Here is a 19,444-nt window from a genome sequence, read left to right on the forward strand (position 1 = left end):
TAGTCATCTTATTGAAGGGAGGTTGTAATGTATTTTAAGTAAACTGCCATGAGATATTACAGAGAGGTTTTCCCAGAGTAATGCCTGAAATTGTTTCAGAAGGAAACGTTGGTCAAGGCTCGGCCTGTGTCTGCTGGAGTTTAGAAGGGGCGGAGGGAACTTGACTGAATTGAGTGAGGGGTTTGACTGTGTCCCCGGACAGGGGTGTACGTTCGGGCCGAGAACGGGAATGGGGTGTGAAGGTCGCTTTGTTCAGTTTGGGGATCTGGGGTCGGGAGTAGGACATTGGGAGTCGACCCGGATGGACGCACGAGGAGCAGCACCAGAGCCGGGCCCTCACTCCCTGCCTTTGGTCTTGACAGGAGAGAGGGGAAGGTGATTTTTCATGGTTTCCCGGTGTCTGGCACAAGGGCTCCATGTTTAAATGTAAGATAAGGTGCATTCCAAACTGGTGAACGATTATGGTTTGGTTTTGCATCAAAAATTAATCTCGGGGTCAAATATAATCCCCAGGAACAAATGGTCAAGGGTTGGGATCACAGGTTGTCAATGAGAGGGGAAAGGGTGCGGTTCATTGGAGTGAGTGACAGGGAAACGTTTTCCTGCGTCTGGGAATAAAAGGATTTGCTGCAGGCTTCTCCATGTGCAGTTAACGAAAATGTTGGTTGTGAGTGATGAATATGCAGAATGGTAACGGAGAGCTAATGACGAAGCTGCGGTCCATTCTGTCAAAGATTGCAGTGAAGGCGAGAAAGAACAAATGTTTTCTCATATTTCCACCTAGATTGAGTCTTGTTTGTGGTTTTATTTAAAGAATAACCTATTGCTCGAATCAAGCAACAATCCGTTTTCCAATAATATCAGTGATGTTTGGAGACAACGGCTGATCTTTGAGCTTGCCTCGAACTCTGGCTGTGATTTTCTGTCAGGGATCTTCCACTCGCTGCTTCGTGAATCTCCAGCTTTCAGATTCCTTCCCTCAGACAGGGAGCACACAGGCTGTTTCTTGCTCTCCTACAGTTCGTTCAAAACTCCCGCAACCAGATTTCACTTTCCGAATGTCATGGCCACACCTCGCCAGTCCCTCCGCCGATATACACCGGCAGCTCAGGCAGTGGTAGCTCACAGCACCGTCCAGCCTCTCTCACACACACAGAGGACTCGGCACTTAAGGAGATCGCTTCTGTTTCACAAGCGGCTGCATTGTGACTCCTGGAGGTTCACTCAGTGAGAAAGGAACCGGTTTAGGAGTTACTCGAGATCAATTCCTTAAGCTCAGGGTTTCCATCTGGCTCGGTGCAGCATGGCTCTCGGGAGTATTTGGAGATTTTGGACGGTGCTGGTGTTGTTGTCCGGGACCCTGACTCTGGGCTGTGAGAGGCTGCACTTACAGCAAGTTCTCAACACAGAGACTCTGAGCAAACTGCATGAAATGGTGAGTTTCAGCTGACCGGAATCTCAGTGGTTCTGCTCCCGGCTAAATGTCAGATCAGGGAAAAATAGCTTTTAATTTTGTGTCGTTACCGCTCAGTGATTCTCCAGGATCTCAGTTTCTGGGAGTGAATGTAACCGGGACTGTTCTCTCCTCTCAGGGCGGTCCCTTTCCCGGACACTGTTTAAGGCAGAGGTTCTCCCTGAAAACCAAGCCCTTGGACCTGGTGAAACTTTCGGACGGAATGGAGGTGAGTTAAAACTCGATTCATTTTATTCAGACTGTGATTTTACAGAAAGTATGTGTGAGATTAACGACACGATCAGAGAGTTCACATCAGAAAATTGAACCGCAGCGATTTCTCCCACTGTGAAAATCTTTACCTCACTCACAAACTGTATGCCAACATGTTTCAACACTTAAAATCTCCTGACGTCTACTTCACCCCTTGATATTCGGTCAAGCCCTCGACCGAGCTCATCCATCAAACCATTTCCCAGCTCATCCGAAAAACCATCCCTGTCCACATTCCCGCTCAAACCATCTTGTTGCCTTCATCCCACGCTTGCCGCTTACTGGCTTGATCTCCTTTTTCACAACTTTGAACATAGAACAATACAGCACAGGAACGGGCCCTTCGGCCCAACATGTTGTGCTGAACATGAAGCCAACTTTGATCCCGTCTGCACACCCTTGGTCCATAACACTCCATTCCTTGCATATTAATGTGCTTATCTAAAAGTCTCTTAAACGCCCCTATTGTATCTGCCTCCACGACCTCACCTCACAGCATGTCCCAGACACCTACCACTCCCTGTGTAAAAACTTACCCGCACGCCTCCTTTTGAATTTAGCTTCAATGCACACCTTTTAGGTTTAGATGTTTCAACTCTGGGAAAAAAATTGTGACTGTCAACCTCATTACTTATGCACCTCATTACTTTATAGACTTCTATCAAGTCTCTCCTCAGCCTCCACCGCTCCAGAGAAAACAACCCGAGTTTTATTTCCAATCTCTCCTTTTTGCTAATTCAGGCAGCATCCTGGGAAACTTGTTCTGCACCCTCTCCAATGCCTCCACGTTCTTCCTGTAATGTGGCGACCAGAATTCAATGCAATAGTCTACCTGTGGCCTAACCAAAGCTGCAACTTGAGATCCCGACTCTTCTACTCAATTCGCTGACCAATAAAGGCAAGCATGCCATACACCTTCTTTACCACCCCTCTACTTGCATGGACACTTTCAGGGTGCAACAGACTTGAGCCCCAAGATTCTGCTGTACATCAATTCTGTTCATGGTCCTGCCAACAGTGTACTTTTCCTGAACATTTGACTCCCAAAGTGCAGCACCTTACACTAACTTGGATTAAAGTCCTTCTGCCATTTCTCTGCCCGTATTTGTAACTGTTGTATATTATGCTATATCATTTGACAACCTTCTATCCACAACTATCCACAACTCTATCAATTTTTGTATCGTCTGCAAACTTACTACCCCAGCCATCTACGTGTTCATCCAAGTCATTTACATGTATCACAAACAGCATAGGTCCCAGTATGGATCCTGGCAGAATACCATTAGTCACAGACCTCCAGATGAAATACATGTTCCACACGACCCTCTGTCTTCTGTGGGCAAGCCAATTCTGTATCCATGTGGCCAAGTCATCATGGATCCCATGCATCTTAATCTTCTGGAAGAGCCTACCATGAGGCCCCTTGTCTAAAGCCTTATTGAAATCCATGTCGACAACATCCACTGCTCCTAATTTAGCCACACTTTCCCAAATGCCCGTTAGTCCTATCCCTAAGCAATCTCTCCAATTTCTTCCCAACCACCGATGTGAGACTCACTGATATATAGATTCCTGGATTGTACCTATTTTCCTTCTTGAACAGAGGAACAACATTACCTACTCCACCCTCTCAAGTGGCTAACAAGGATGCAAAGATCATGGTCAGTTCCCAGCAATCTCCTCTCTTAGATCTCTCAATAACCTGGGGTAGGTACCATCGAGTCCTGGGGACTTAGCCACTTTAATGCTCTTCCAACAACCCAATACCACTCCTTTGTTGATCTCAAAATGCCATAACATATTAGCATGTGCTGGACAAATCCAACTAACCTCCATATCCTTCTCCTGGGTGAATATTTATGCAAAGACCTCATTTAGGATCTTAACCACATCCTCCGCTACTGAGCCCAAGTTCACTCCTTCATCCTTCAGTGGTCCTCCCTTCTCACCATTAATCCTCTTGTTTTGAAGTATGTGTAGAATGCTTCAGGAATTTATTTAATCTTACTTGCCAAGGTTGTTTTATGGCTCCTGCTTGCTCTCCCAATTCACTGCTTGTGTTCATTTCCTTTTTCCCTTATACTCCTCATGGGCTCTGTTTGATTTTGGCTTCCTCGACCTCGGATATGATTATTTTCTTTGTTTGAGTAAATTTACAATCTCCCTGGTTATCCAAGGTTCCCTTACCTTACCATCCTTCCTCCTTACTGGAACATGCTAGTCCTGAAATCTCATCAGTGGGTCTTTAAACAATTCCCACATGTCAAATGTGGACTTGCCTGCTACAACCCTTCTCAACTAACACTCCCTAGCACCTGCCTAATACTGACATAGTTTGCCCTCCCCCAATTTAGTACCTTGCCCCAAGGTCCAGATGTAAACCATATTCACAGCTATCTTAAAACTGTTGGTTTTTCAACAATTTTCAAAATGGTGACAGTTGGTGGCTGTTGGTGGGGGGCGTGGTGGGGGGGGGCGGGGTGAGGGGTGAAGGGGGTATGTTGCAGTAGTATATCCCTATCACAGTCATTGCACATATCTTATTTCTCAGCTCTGCTCGTATTGTCTCAGTTTTTCACTCTCACATTCCACAGAGTTCTTGTAAGTTTCTCATGTTATCTAAATCGAACACGCTATAAAAATTTCACTTCCACTATCTCCTTACTCCCATTGCTATCATAAATGCAACTGGTACAGCTCATCAGTGTGTCCAGTTCATGCCATGTCTGTACTGTTTTTGAGTTTTCCTTATTTGCTATTAGCATTGTCACTACTTGTCCCATCTACTCAAATAATTTGACTTATTTCCCCTTAAGTGCATCTACAATGTTCACTGCAGCACTGGCCACTGAATTGTGAGTTATCACAGTACCATTGAGCTGACGCAGAAGGACGTTCAGCAGGGCTGTCACTGAGAATCATTTTGCCTCCTTAAAATTCAACTCTCGCACTCAACAAACAATCCCTTTCCTGCTATCTGAATCACTGCATCTGGGCTTCTGTTCCCAGGTCACACGATGTATTTCTCATTGTCTCTGATTTTTCTATGTCACGTCCAAGTCCAAATTAACCAACATCCTTTGCCATCCTGGAAATGGGATTCCTTACCATGTCATGGCTTTTTTCTGGCTCCTTGAAGTTCGATTTTGCACTATTTAATTTTATTCTTTGCAACAGCAACTTGAGATGAATTCAGTACAGACCAGGCAACATTCATGCTCCATTTTCTGTGAATAAGTAAACGACCATCTCTTGATCTGTTCATTCTCTTCTTGATTGTTCATCACCCTCCCTCTTTAGCGTGATGCTTGTTACCTTTGTTTTCTAAATAATGTAAATTCAAATTAGTTACCTTCCTTCTTGTGTTTTGTACCAATCAATCTCCAAGCATTTTTTGTCCCCTAATTTATTTTGCTAGTTCTCCCATCTGATTGAGCCTGTTTCCTTGTATGAATAACTGAATGTTAATTGTTCAGAATCAATCCTGTTTCATTGTGATTTCTACAATTCTAAGTTACTGAATCCTCCAACTCCTTTTCCTCTGCCTCCGATGTACTTGTATCGAATCCATGGATTTAAAGACTCGCATTGCTTATTTTTCATTGATCTGATCATGTTTGATTTGTATGTACTTTTGCAAGAGCCCTTTTAACATACTAAAACTAAGCATCTGTAATTTGAACATGTAATCATTATTTGCTCATTGTTTTATTTAATCTAACATGACCCCAAATGAACAGCACTAATGTCCTGTCTTAATCTTGTGTGTGTTGTACAGACTCAGGACAGGATTGAGATTATCCATCATACCCTGCACCACATCAACAAGATCTACAGCATGAATCTGGGTTCAGTACCATGGGCCTGGGACAAGGTGGAAAACTTTTGTCTCCTCCTGGAGCAACAGCTGAGAGAGTTGCAAGACTGTCTGAGGAAACCAGGATCTGACCACAAGTTGAAGAGAAATGCTGCCATTCAACATTACTTTAGGAAACTGGAAAAGTTTCTCAAACACAAGGTATGACAATTCAGAACTAAGTGTGTAATTCCTGGCAAGCAATACATTTTTCAACATTTAACTTGACTCATTCTCAAATGCATTTACTTGAATATTTTACCTTTTCAGAAATTCAGCGAATGTTCCTGGGAAATCATCCGTGCTGAGACCAGAGCCCGTTTACAACAGTTGCTTTTCATTATGGCACAAGTCAGCAAAAGAAACTGGAAAGTACATATTTACTACACACCAGAACAATGAATATTTATTTCAAAGACTTTCCATTGAAACTATTTATTTCTGCTTGTAAGAAATGTTGTGTCACAAACGTACAATGAGAATGTTAGTCGGACTATTTATTCTAGTGCACTGTTATTTATTGTTGTGATATTTTCTTTTGATGCAATGTTAAAGATTCATTGTGTGTGCAGTCTGTTTTGGAATGTCAGACAGTCAAAGACATGTACTTGCACTACAGCGAAGTCTCAATCATATTGACCTTGGCACTTATGAATTTGTATTTGCCAATCTTGGAAACCATGTCAGTTATTTTCATTTGTGTACATTTATTGGCATGATGTCTTAATTTATTGAAATGGTACTGTTTTATAGGATGTGTTATTTAACTTAAAGATATTAATTTAATACTATTTATTATACGTTGGGAAGTATGCTATTTTTTCAACTGTGAAATTTTATACTGAGTAACGGCTCAATGATATAAATAAAATTGTTTTAACAATATTACACATTTTCATGAATTGGCATTTATTTTTGATTTCTGTCATTTAACCTTCTGACACTGAGTATAAATGCAGTGAGTATTTCTGTCTGAAGCCTGTTACTCCTAGTCCTCCTCATCTCCAACATCAATTTTGCTCTATCAAATTGTCCTTACTCCTCAGATCCACAAATCTTTTTTAAACTGCACTATCCCATGGTCATCTGGAAGCCTCTACCCCTCCCTTTTCTTCAGACTCCATTCCTTCAGACACACACTTTCCCCTCCACTCCCTTGTCAGCATACTGTGGCCTCCATTCCCTCAAGAACACCTCAAACACCTCTTTTTTCACTCCCAACACTGTGTCCTCCACAACCCCATGGTACCTACCCCTACAACTGCAGAAGGTGTAGCAACTGCCCATTTGACTCCTCCCTCCTCAATATTCAAGGACCCAAGTATGTCTACTGCATTCACTACTCACAATGTGCTCTACTCTACACAGGAGAAACAAAGTCTAGACTGGGTGACTGCTTCGCAGAACATCTGTTTTCTGACTACAAAAAAGACCCTGAGCTTCCAGTTGCCTGCCACTTTAACACACCATCCTTTTCCCTGGCTGACATCCCTGTCTCAGGCTCGCTGGAGTGTTCCAACAAAGCTCAGCAAAAGCTGGAAGAACAACACTTTGTTTTTAGCATGGGTACACTGCAACCTCCTGGACTCAGTAATGACTCCAATACCTTCAGGGTGTGAAATCATCCACATCCTTCCCTGTAGCCTGACACACACGGTCGTGTTACCATATAGTCTGCTGTTACACACAATCCATTGTTCGCCACAAACAGTTCCCATTAATACGTGTTCACCCTACTCGCCAGATCATTAACCAATGATCTTTCTGCCCAGCTGTTCAATTCTCTCTTTGGGCTCTATCGCTACCCATCATGAACTCCTTAACCCCCAACACACACCATCCCTCAGCCCCCCACCCGATCTTCTCCATATAATCTGACATTTTCCAAGCTGCCATCTGTTCTGAGGAAGGGTCACCAGACCTGCTATGTTAACTGTCATTTCTCTTCACGGGGGTGCCATTCCTACTGAGCTTTTCCAGCAATTTCTGTTTTTGTTAAACTCCACTGCTCTGATTTTGGAGCTTTTACATGTCTTTCACGGAACTTTGTATTTTTGTTCAGCAGCAAAAATGAACCTAATTTGATAGTGGGCATGAAGGAGAAAATCTGTTGGCAGTGAGAGTGAAATGGAATGGGTGACTGAGGTGAAGTGAGAATGGTGATGACAAGAGCAACAGCACCCCTGTATAGATAGGGAAAGCAGACAAATAGAGTCATAGAGATGTACAGCACTGAATCAGACCCTTCACTCCAACTTATCCTTGCTGCACAGATATCCTAAATTAACCTCATCCCATTTGCTAGCCCTTGGCCCATATCCCTCAAATCCCTTCCTATTCATGTACTCATTCAGTTGCCTTTTAATTGTTGTAATTGTACCAGCATCCATCACTTCCTTCGGCAGCTCATTTCATACATGCACCATGCTTTGCATGAAAAAGTCGCCCCTTAGGTCCCTTTTAAATCTTTCCCCTCTCTCTAAACCTATGCCTCTCTAGTTTTGCAATTCTTCACCCTTGCTATTTCCCATATCCATGTCCCTCATGATTTTCGTAACTATTGTGAGGTCACCGCCTCAGCCTCCAACATTCTAGGGAAAATAGCCCCAGCCTTTTCAGCTTCTTCCTGTAGCTCAAACCCTCCAACCAAAGTGACGTCCTTGCAAATCTTTTCTGAACCCTTTCAAGTTTCACAACATCCTTCTGATAGGAGGGAGACCAGAATTGCGCACAAAATTGCAAAAGTTGGTTAACTAATGTCCTGTACAGCTGCAACATGACCTCCTGAATGCTCTGACCAATAAAGGAAGGCATGCCAAAAATCTCCTCCACTATGCTATCTACCTGCGACTCCACTTTCAGGAACTATGAACCTGCATTCTGAGGACACTTTGGTCAGCAACACTCCCCAGGACATTACCATTGAGTGTATCCTGCCCTGATTTACCTTTCCAAAATGCAGCTCCTCATATTTATCTAAATTAAAATCCATCTGCCACTCCTCAGCCCATTGTCCTATCTGATCACGATCCTGTTGTACTCTGAGGAAACATTCTCACTGTCGAGTACACCTCCAATTTTGGTGTTATCTGCAAACTTGCTCATTATACCTCATGTGTTCACATCCAAATGATAAATAGCAGAATACCCAGCACCGTTCCTTGTGGCACACAACCGGACACAGGTCTCCAGTCCGAAAAGCAACATTCCGCCACCCTCTGTCTCTTTCCTTTGAGCCAGCTCTGTAGTTCCCTGGCTTTTCCTTACCATCTTCCTGAAATAGTGGCACCGCGTTAGCCAACCTCCAGTCTTCTGACATTTCACGCATGTGTAACGATAGAAATATCGCAGCAAGGGGTCCAGAAATCATTTCTCTAGCTTCCCACAGAGGGTACACCTGATTGGGTCCTGGGGATTTATCCACCTTGCTGCATTTTAAGACATCCAACACCTCCTCCTCTGTAATCTGGACATTTTTCAAGATTGCACCATCTATTTCCCCACATTCTATATCTTCCATATCCTTCAAAGTGCACACTGCTGCAAAATAATCATTTAGTATCTCCCACATCTCCTCTGGCTCCACACGTAGGCTGCCTTGCTGATCTTTGAGGGGTCCTATCCTTTCCCTAGTTGACCATTTATCCTTAATGTATTTATAAAGTCAATTTGGATTCTCATTAACAGTATGTGCCAAAGCGATCTCAGGTCCCCTTAATGCCCTCCTGAATTTCCTCTTACATAAAGTCCTACTTCTTTTATAGTCTTCTGAGGATTTGCTTGCTCTCTGTTGTCTATACCTGAGAGTTGATTTCTTCTTTTTCTTCACCAAAACTTCAATTTATCTGGGCACTCAGCATTCCCTACACCTACCAGCCTTGCCTTTCACCCTAACAGGAACATTCTGTTTCTGGACTCTTGTTGTCTCATTTCTGACAGCTTCCAATTTTCCAACTGTCCCTTTACCTGCAAACATCTGCCCCAATCAACCTTGAAAGGTTTTACCTCATAACGTCAAAATTTCCCTTCCTCCAGTTTACAACTTTAACTTTTAGGTCCAGTCTATCCTTTTCCTTTACTATTTTAAATCTAATTGAATTATGGTTGCTGACCCTAAAGTGCTCACCCAGTGACTCCTCAGTCACTTGTCCTGCCCTATTTCCAAAGAGTAGGTCAAATTTTGCACATTCTCTGGTAGAAACTGAATATGGCAGTCTCAATGTATGTTTGGAATGTTAAAATCCTCGACCATTCCCACCTTATTATTCTTACAGATGACTGAGAACAAAGACATCTGATTTGCTTGTAGATCAAAAATCTCTCCATTTTAGACTTGAATATATTCAATGCCACCACCATTGTATGGAGTAGAGATGTTTCGAGATTAACAATTCTCTGACCACAGAATAAATATCCTCATTTCCATCTTAGGTTGAGAATGTTATATTCAACAGTGCCCTTAGTTATTGTTACCACAAAGGCAAAAATATCTTCACACCATTTATACACTCAGGTTTCCTCAGGTCCTTAATTGTTTCAGTAAGTTCACCAGCTTCTTCTGCAAAACTGCAATAACTGGAGGCCCAGGCTATGAAAGCTTTTCTCATCAGGCAACATCTTTGTTTCAGGAATCAACTGACTGAAGCTACTCTGAACTGTATCTGATTATGGTATATCTTATTTAAGTAATGAGCCCAAACATTATTTCATCAGCACACAGTGTCTGGTTGCACGAATATACTGTCCAGGGGTCACAATTCAACCGTACTTTTCTTCACCTTTCTCCTTGTAACAAGGCACAGGTGTGTCACTGGCTGGGCTTGCATTTGTTGTTTGTCCCAAGATGCCATTGAGAAGGTGGTGGAGTGTTGTATTCTTGAACTAATGCAGTCCATGTGCTGTAAGTTGACCCACAATGCTGTATTTAAGAGGAAACTCCACAATTTTGTCCAAATGACATTAAATGAATGGTGATTCATTTCCAAGATAGGATGGCTTGTGGCTTGGTGGGTAACTTACTACTGCCAGTGTTCCCATATATCTGCTCTCCTTACCTTTGTTGTTGACAGTGTTTTTGGGTTTAGAAGATGCTGTCTTGGGGGCTTTGTTGCATTTCTGCAGTGCATCTTGTAGGTATTAGACATTAATTCCACAGACTGACGGTGGTGGAGGGAGGTTTTTTTTGTGGATGTGCTGACAATGCTTCTCAGCAATATGGACACCCTCACATTTTCCCACATTATAATCCACTTGCATAATTTTACCCACTGCCTGAACTGATTGATTGGTCTTTGGATGATCTGTATGTCCTCCTCACAAATTGTTTGTTTCATCTTCCTTTTTGAAATCAGCAATTTGGTGAGCCCATTCAATCAAACTATTAACAGAGATGGTGAGTAGTTAAGAGCCCACCAATGATCCTTTGACATTCCACTAAGTGACCCACAATCAATGTCATAAAACCAGGTTTCCTTCTCTTTACTGTATCATTTGGTGGGAGCTTTCATCACAAATTGCTGAACAACTTTCCTGCATTTGAAGTGACCAGTTTTCAATGGTTTGTTTTGGTTGGTATCTGATAAGTGCTTTGCTCTTGAACGGTGTTACCGTAAATAAAAGTAGATTTTTAAAAAATAAAAAACACAGTAATCTGGTCGGACAGATAAAAATGGTCTACCTCAGGATTCAGGCATTACCTTTACAAAGGTTTGGGGTCCTTCGAGGATGCGTCAGAAACGAGCCTTGAGAGTTTGGGTGAGGACAGCAACATGCATTTCTGAAAGTGTTTGTAAGGTACTTTTGTAATTGTCAAAGTACAGTCGCTATGCTCCAATGCACTGTAAAATGGTCGAGTATATTTAAAAAGCGATGGTGAACAACTTAAATCCAAGAATGAATTTTTTTTCAGGTGAACTTAGTTTCGGTTCCGATTACAAACAGCAACAGTTAATTATAGAAATGAATGTTTCAAAGCATTTAAAATATAACACCCGCTCTGAAAGTGCGGATGCAGCTCCAGCTAAAAGTGACTTGGAGACATTTCTTGTTTTAGCGGAATATCCCGGGTTATCGCTCACACTTTCCCAGATATTCCTCACCCTGCCGGCTCTCAGTCTGACCCGCTCTGTTTACAAACTCCCCTCCCTTTCGGAAATGACAAAACGCGTCACTTTCCCTGAGACACTTGCACTTTGGAGGAAGTTGATACGAGGTTCATTTCCAGAGAGAAACTGTCATGGACACTATCCCGGGAGAGAGAGCAGACAGAAACGATGACAGGGAAGGGAACGGGATCACTTTCGGAGTCGGATTCAGACCAGATCCTGATGATTTCACTCCGACTCTGAAAATGGTTCCAGAATCTCAGCGGGAAATGAGAACCTTCCTCCAGTGAGGGAGCGGATTGTGACCCAGGTGAATGTGAGCGGAGACAGGGAGCAGCAGCCGGTGAGCCAGGCCTGGGAGCCGGGCTCCCTGTCATCTCCAACCCGGGATGTGGGAACGGGACAAGCGCGATGTGAACACACCGGGACACGGGGGATTCCTGCAGTCGGGGGTCTCTATAATCCGGATTGGGACATCCAGCCCCCAATACACAGCCTGACTCCCCCTGCCCCAAGTACAGAGCCTCCCTCGACACCAGCTCAGTGCCCGATGATCTGAACACCAGCTGCTGCTTTCGGACTCTCCAGCTTTCGATCCCTTACCTCAGAAAGAAACCGCACCAACTCTTGATCTCCCCGCAGCTCCTGCAAAATCCCTGGAAGCGGTTTTCACTTTTCGAATTTCATTTTTCACTTACAGCAAGTTCTGAACACAGAGACTCTGAGCAAACTGCATGATATGGTGAGTTTCTGTTGATCCACATTGAGAGGCAAACTGTTCTGACTTGCCTAGTCAATGAATAAGAAATTAATGACTTACAGAGGCAAACAATATAAGAATGCTGAAATAGTCCGGTTGCTTCAATTGTGCAGGGATCTGGTGAGGCCACATCTGGAATAGTGTGTACAGTTAGTCATCTTATTGAAGGGAGGTTGTAATGTATTTTAAGTAAACTGCCATGAGATATTACAGAGAGGTTTTCCCAGAGTAATGCCTGAAATTGTTTCAGAAGGAAACGTTGGTCAAGGCTCGGCCTGTGTCTGCTGGAGTTTAGAAGGGGCGGAGGGAACTTGACTGAATTGAGTGAGGGGTTTGACTGTGTCCCCGGACAGGGGTGTACGTTCGGGCCGAGAACGGGAATGGGGTGTGAAGGTCGCTTTGTTCAGTTTGGGGATCTGGGGTCGGGAGTAGGACATTGGGAGTCGACCCGGATGGACGCACGAGGAGCAGCACCAGAGCCGGGCCCTCACTCCCTGCCTTTGGTCTTGACAGGAGAGAGGGGAAGGTGATTTTTCATGGTTTCCCGGTGTCTGGCACAAGGGCTCCATGTTTAAATGTAAGATAAGGTGCATTCCAAACTGGTGAACGATTATGGTTTGGTTTTGCATCAAAAATTAATCTCGGGGTCAAATATAATCCCCAGGAACAAATGGTCAAGGGTCGGGATCACAGGTTGTCAATGAGAGGGGAAAGGGTGCGGTTCATTGGAGTGAGTGACAGGGAAACGTTTTCCTGCGTCTGGGAATAAAAGGATTTGCTGCAGGCTTCTCCATGTGCAGTTAACGAAAATGTTGGTTGTGAGTGATGAATATGCAGAATGGTAACGGAGAGCTAATGACGAAGCTGCGGTCCATTCTGTCAAAGATTGCAGTGAAGGCGAGAAAGAACAAATGTTTTCTCATATTTCCACCTAGATTGAGTCTTGTTTGTGGTTTTATTTAAAGAATAACCTATTGCTCGAATCAAGCAACAATCCGTTTTCCAATAATATCAGTGATGTTTGGAGACAACGGCTGATCTTTGAGCTTGCCTCGAACTCTGGCTGTGATTTTCTGTCAGGGATCTTCCACTCGCTGCTTCATGAATCTCCAGCTTTCAGATTCCTTCCCTCAGACAGGGAGCACACAGGCTGTTTCTTGCTCTCCTACAGGTCGTTCAAAACTCCCGCAACCAGATTTCACTTTCCGAATGTCATGGCCACACCTCGCCAGTCCCTCCGCCGATATACACCGGCAGCTCAGGCAGTGGTAGCTCACAGCACCGTCCAGCCTCTCTCACACACACAGAGGACTCAGCACTTAAGGAGATCGCTTCGACTTCACAAGCGACTGCACTGTGACTCCTGGAGGTTCACTCAGTGAGAAAGGAACCGGTTTAGGAGTTACTCGAGATCAATTCCTTAAGCTCAGGATTTCCATCTGGTTCGGTGCAGCATGGCTCTGGGGAGTATTTGGAGATTTTGGACGGTGCTGGTGTTGTTGTCCGGGACCCTGAGTCTGGGCTGTGAGAGGCTGCACTTACAGCAAGTTCTCAACACAGAGACTCTGAGCAAACTGCATGAAATGGTGAGTTTCAGCTGACCGGAATCTCAGTGGTTCTGCTCCCGGCTCAATGTCAGATCAGGGAAAAATAGCTTTTAATTTTGTGTCGTTACCGCTCAGTGATTCTCCAGGATCTCAGTTTCTGGGAATGAATGTAACCGGGACTGTTCTCTCCTCTCAGGGCGGTCCCTTTCCTGGACACTGTTTAAGGCAGAGGTTCTCCCTGAAAACCAAGCCCTTGGACCTGGTGAAACTTTCGGACGGAATGGAGGTGAGTTAAAACTCGATTCATTTTATTCAGACTGTGATTTTACAGAAAGGATGTGTGAGATTAACGACACGATCAGAGAGTTCACATCAGAAAATTGAACCGCAGCGATTCCTCCCACTGTGAAAATCTTTACCTCACTCACAAACTGTATCCCAACATGTTTCAACACTTAAAATCTCCTAACGTCTACTTCACCCCTTGATATTCGGTCAAACCCTCGACCGAGCTCATCCATCAAACCATTTCCCAGCTCATCCGAAAAACCATCCCTATCCACATTCCCGCTCAAACCATCTTGTTGCCTTCATCCCACGCTTGCCGCTTACTGGCTTGATCTCCTTTTTCACAGCTTTGAACATAGAACAATATAGCACAGGAACGGGCCCTTCGGTCCAACATGTTGTGCTGAACATGAAGCCAACTTTGATCCTGTCTGCACACCCTTGGTCCATAACCCTCCATTCCTTGCGTATTAATGTGCTTATCTAAAAGTCTCTTAAAGGCCCCTATTGTATCTGCCTCCACTACCTCACCTCACAGCATGTCCCAGACACCTACCACTCCCTGTGTAAAAACTTACCCGCACGCCTCCTTTTGAATTTAGCTTCAATGCACGCCTTTTAGGTTTAGATGTTTCAACTCTGGGAAAAAAATTGTGACTGTCAACCCTATTTATGCACCTCATTACTTTATAGACTTCTATCAAGTCTCTCCTCAGCCTCCACCGCTCCAGAGAAAACAACCCGAGTTTTATTTCCAATCTCTCCTTTTTGCTAATTCAGACAGCATCCTGGGAAACTTGTTCTGCACCCTCTCCAATGCCTCCACGTTCTTCCTGTAATGTGGCGACCAGAATTTAATGCAATAGTCTACCTGTGGCCTAACCAAAGCTGCAACTTGAGATCCCGACTCTTCTACTCAATTCGCTGACCAATAAAGGCAAGCATGCCATACACCTTCTTTACCACCCCTCACTTTCAGGGTGCAACAGACTTGAGCCCCAAGATTCTGCTGTACATCAATTCTGTTCATGGTCCTGCCAATAACAGTGTACTTTTCCTGAACATTTGACTCCCAAAGTGCAGCACCTTACACTAACTTGGATTAAAGTCCTTCTGCCATTTCTCTGCCCATATTTGTAACTGATGTATATTATGCTAAATCTTTTGACAATCCTCTATCCACAACTATCCACAACTCTATCAATTTTTGTATCATCTGCAAACTTACTACCCCAGCCATCTATGTGTTCATCCAAGTCATTTACATGTATCACAAACAGCATAGGTCCCAGTATGGATCCTGGCAGAATACCATTAGTCACAGACCTCCAGATGAAATACATGTTCCACACGACCCTCTGTCTTCTGTGGGCAAGCCAATTCTGAATCCATGTGGTCAAGTCATCATGGATCCCATGCATCTTAATCTTCTGGAAGAGCCTACCATGAGGCCCCTTGTCTAAAGCCTTATTGAAATCCATATAGACAACATCCACTGCTCCTAATTTAGCCGCACTTTCCCAAATGCCCGTTAGTCCTATCCCTAAGCAATCTCTCCAATTTCTTCCCAACCACCGATGTGAGACTCACTGATATATAGATTCCTGGATTGTACCTATTTTCCTTCTTGAACAGAGGAACAACATTACCTACTCACTGGTCCACCAGACCCTCTCAAGTGGCTAACAAGGATGCAAAGATCATGGTCAGTTCCCAGCAATCTCCTCTCTTAGATCTCTCAATAACCTGGGGTAGGTACCATCGAGTCCTGGGGACTTAGCCACTTTAATGCTCTTCCAACAACCCAATACCACTCCTTTGTTGATATCAAAATGCAATAACATATTAGCATGTGCTGGACAAATCCAACTAACCTCCATATCCTTCTCCTGGGTGAATATTTATGCAAAGACCTCATTTAGGATCTTAACCACATCCTCCGCTACTGAGCCCAAGTTCACTCCTTCATCCTTCAGTGGTCCTCCCTTCTCACCATTAATCCTCTTGTTTTGAAGTATGTGTAGAATGCTTCAGGAATTTATTTAATCTTACTTGCCAAGGTTGTTTTATGGCTCCTGCTTGCTCTCCCAATTCACTGCTTGTGTTCATTTCCTTTTTCCCTTATACTCCTCATGGGCTCTGTTTGATTTTGGCTTCCTCGACCTCGGATATGATTATTTTCTTTGTTTGAGTAAATTTACAATCTCCCTGGTTATCCAAGGTTCCCTTACCTTACCATCCTTCCTCCTTACTGGAACATGCTAGTCCTGAAATCTCATCAGTGGGTCTTTAAACAATTCCCACATGTCAAATGTGGACTTGCCTGCTACAACCCTTCTCAACTAACACTCCCTAGCACCTGCCTAATACTGACATAGTTTGCCCTCCCCCAATTTAGTACCTTGCCCCAAGGTCCAGATGAAAACCATATTCACAGCTATCTTAAAACTGTTGGTTTTTCAACAATTTTCAAAACGGTGACAGTTGGTGGCTGTTGGTGGGGGGGTGGTGGGGGGGCGGGGTGAGGGGTGAAGGGGGTATGTTGCAGTAGTATATCCCTATCACAGTCATTGCACATATCTTATTTCTCAGCTCTGCTCGTATTGTCTCAGTTTTTCACTCTCACATTCCACAGAGTTCTTGTAAGTTTCTCAAGTTATCTAAATCGAACACGCTATAAAAATTTCACTTCCACTATCTCCTTGCTCCCATTGCTATCATAAATGCAACTGGTATAGCTCATCAGTGTGTCCAGTTCATGCCATGTCTGTACTGTTTTTGAGTTTTCCTTATTTGCTATTAGCATTGTCACTACTTGTCCCATCTACTCAAATAATTTGACTTATTTCCCCTTAAGTGCATCTACAATGTTCACTGCAGCACTGGCCACTGAATTGTGAGTTATCACAGTACCATTGAGCTGACGCAGAAGGACGTTCAGCAGGGCTGTCACTGAGAATCATTTTGCCTCCTTAAAATTCAACTCTCGCACTCAACAAACAATCCCTTTCCTGCTATCTGAATCACTGCATCTGGGCTTCTGTTCCCAGGTCACACGATGTATTTCTCATTGTCTCTGATTTTTCTATGTCACGTCCAAGTCCAAATTAACCAACATCCTTTGCCATCCTGGAAATGGGATTCCTTACCATGTCATGGCTTTTTTCTGGCTCCTTGAAGTTCGATTTTGCACTATTTAATTTTATTCTTTGCAACAGCAACTTGAGATGAATTCAGTACAGACCAGGCAACATTCATGCTCCATTTTCTGTGAATAAGTAAACGACCATCTCTTGATCTGTTCATTCTCTTCTTGATTGTTCATCACCCTCCCTCTTTAGCGTGATGCTTGTTACCTTTGTTTTCTAAATAATGTAAATTCAAATTAGTTACCTTCCTTCTTGTGTTTTGTACCAATCAATCTCCAAACATTTTTTGTCCCCTAATTTATTTTGCTAGTTCTCCCATCTGATTGAGCCTGTTTCCTTGTATGAATAACTGAATGTTAATTGTTCAGAATCAATCCTGTTTCATTGTGATTTCTACAATTCTAAGTTACTGAATCCTCCAACTCCTTTTCCTCTGCCTCCGATGTACTTGTATCGAATCCATGGATTTAAAGACTCGCATTGCTTATTTTTCATTGATCTGATCATGTTTGATTTGTATGTACTTTTGCAAGAGCCCTTTTAACATACTAAAACTAAGCATCTGTAATTTGAACATGTAATCATTATTTGCTCATTGTTTTATTTAATCTAACATGACCCCAAATGAACAGCACTAATGTCCTGTCTTAATCTTGTGTGTGTTGTACAGACTCAGGACAGGATTGAGATTATCCATCATACCCTGCACCACATCAACAAGATCTACAGCATGAATCTGGGTTCAGTACCATGGGCCTGGGACAAGGTGGAAAACTTTTGTCTCCTCCTGGAGCAACAGCTGAGAGAGTTGCAAGACTGTCTGAGGAAACCAGGATCTGACCACAAGTTGAAGAGAAATGCTGCCATTCAACATTACTTTAGGAAACTGGAAAAGTTTCTCAAACACAAGGTATGACAATTCAGAACTAAGTGTGTAATTCCTGGCAAGCAATACATTTTTCAACATTTAACTTGACTCATTCTCAAATGCATTTACTTGAATATTTTACCTTTTCAGAAATTCAGCGAATGTTCCTGGGAAATCATCCGTGCTGAGACCAGAGCCCGTTTACAACAGTTGCTTTTCATTATGGCACAAGTCAGCAAAAGAAACTGAAAAGTACATATTTACTACACACCAGAACAATGAATATTTATTTCAAAGACTTTCCATTGAAACTATTTATTTCTGCTTGTAAGAAATGTTGTGTCACAAACGTACAATGAGAATGTTAGTCGGACTATTTATTCTAGTGCACTGTTATTTATTGTTGTGATATTTTCTTTTGATGCAATGTTAAAGATTCATTGTGTGTGCAGTCTGTTTTGGAATGTCAGACAGTCAAAGACATGTACTTGCACTACAGTGAAGTCTCAATCATATTGACCTTGGCACTTATGAATTTGTATTTGCCAATCTTGGAAACCATGTCAGTTATTTTCATTTGTGTACATTTATTGGCATGATGTCTTAATTTATTGAAATGGTACTGTTTTATAGGATGTGTTATTTAACTTAAAGATATTAATTTAATACTATTTATTATACGTTGGAAAGTATGCTATTTTTCAACTGTGAAATTTTATACTGAGTAACAGCTCAATGATATAAATAAAATTGTTTTAACAATATTACACATTTTCATGAATTGGCATTTATTTTTGATTTCTGTCATTTAACCTTCTGACACTGAGTGTAAATGCAGTGAGTATTTCTGTCTGAAGCCTGTTACTCCTAGTCCTCCTCATCTCCAACATCAATTTTGCTCTATCAAATTGTCCTTACTCCTCAGATCCACAAATCTATTTTAAACTGCACTATCCCATGGTCATCTGGAAGCCTCTACCCCTCCCTTTTCTTCAGACTCCATTCCTTCAGACACATACTTTCCCCTCCACTCCCTTGTCAGCATACTGTGGCCTCCATTCCCTCAAGAACACCTCAAACACCTCTTTTTTCACTCCCAACACTGTGTCCTCCACAACCCCATGGTACCTACCCCTACAACTG

The 19,444-nt window shown here is 43.0% G+C and overlaps 2 protein-coding genes across 2 annotated transcripts; both read left to right on the top strand.

Moving 5' to 3' along the window:
- The first annotated feature begins 1,303 nt into the window (after window positions 1-1,303).
- On the top strand, window positions 1,304-6,457 carry LOC148141802 (interferon alpha-13-like). Its single transcript, XM_087977650.1, has 4 exons — window positions 1,304-1,435; window positions 1,593-1,682; window positions 5,508-5,747; window positions 5,856-6,457. The coding sequence occupies exons 1-4, from the start codon at window positions 1,304-1,306 to the stop codon at window positions 5,985-5,987; spliced, it is 594 nt and encodes a 197-aa protein (XP_087833776.1). The 3' UTR covers window positions 5,988-6,457.
- Window positions 6,458-13,903: 7,446 nt separating this feature from the next.
- On the top strand, window positions 13,904-19,244 carry LOC148141803 (interferon alpha-F-like). The gene is made up of 4 exons (XM_087977651.1): window positions 13,904-14,035; window positions 14,193-14,282; window positions 18,104-18,343; window positions 18,452-19,244. The coding sequence occupies exons 1-4, from the start codon at window positions 13,904-13,906 to the stop codon at window positions 18,548-18,550; spliced, it is 561 nt and encodes a 186-aa protein (XP_087833777.1). The 3' UTR covers window positions 18,551-19,244.
- The last annotated feature ends 200 nt before the right edge of the window (window positions 19,245-19,444 follow it).

The sequence above is a fragment of the Chiloscyllium plagiosum genome, unplaced genomic scaffold (genome assembly GCF_037043375.1).
Source record: "Chiloscyllium plagiosum isolate Xiang-an unplaced genomic scaffold, Cpla_swu_hap1 HiC_scaffold_32, whole genome shotgun sequence".
Classification (NCBI taxonomy): domain Eukaryota; kingdom Metazoa; phylum Chordata; class Chondrichthyes; order Orectolobiformes; family Hemiscylliidae; genus Chiloscyllium; species Chiloscyllium plagiosum.

Excerpts from the sequence above, each read along its gene's own strand:
- LOC148141802 (XM_087977650.1), top strand. The coding sequence starts at position 1,304 with ATGGCTCTCGGGAGTATTTGGAGATTTTGGACGGTGCTGGTGTTGTTG. Across the intron at positions 1,436-1,592 it reads TGAGCAAACTGCATGAAATG|GGCGGTCCCTTTCCCGGACA; the intron begins GTGAGTTTCAGC and ends CTCTCCTCTCAG. Across the intron at positions 1,683-5,507 it reads AACTTTCGGACGGAATGGAG|ACTCAGGACAGGATTGAGAT; the intron begins GTGAGTTAAAAC and ends TGTGTTGTACAG.
- LOC148141803 (XM_087977651.1), top strand. The coding sequence starts at position 13,904 with ATGGCTCTGGGGAGTATTTGGAGATTTTGGACGGTGCTGGTGTTGTTG. Across the intron at positions 14,036-14,192 it reads TGAGCAAACTGCATGAAATG|GGCGGTCCCTTTCCTGGACA; the intron begins GTGAGTTTCAGC and ends CTCTCCTCTCAG. Across the intron at positions 14,283-18,103 it reads AACTTTCGGACGGAATGGAG|ACTCAGGACAGGATTGAGAT; the intron begins GTGAGTTAAAAC and ends TGTGTTGTACAG.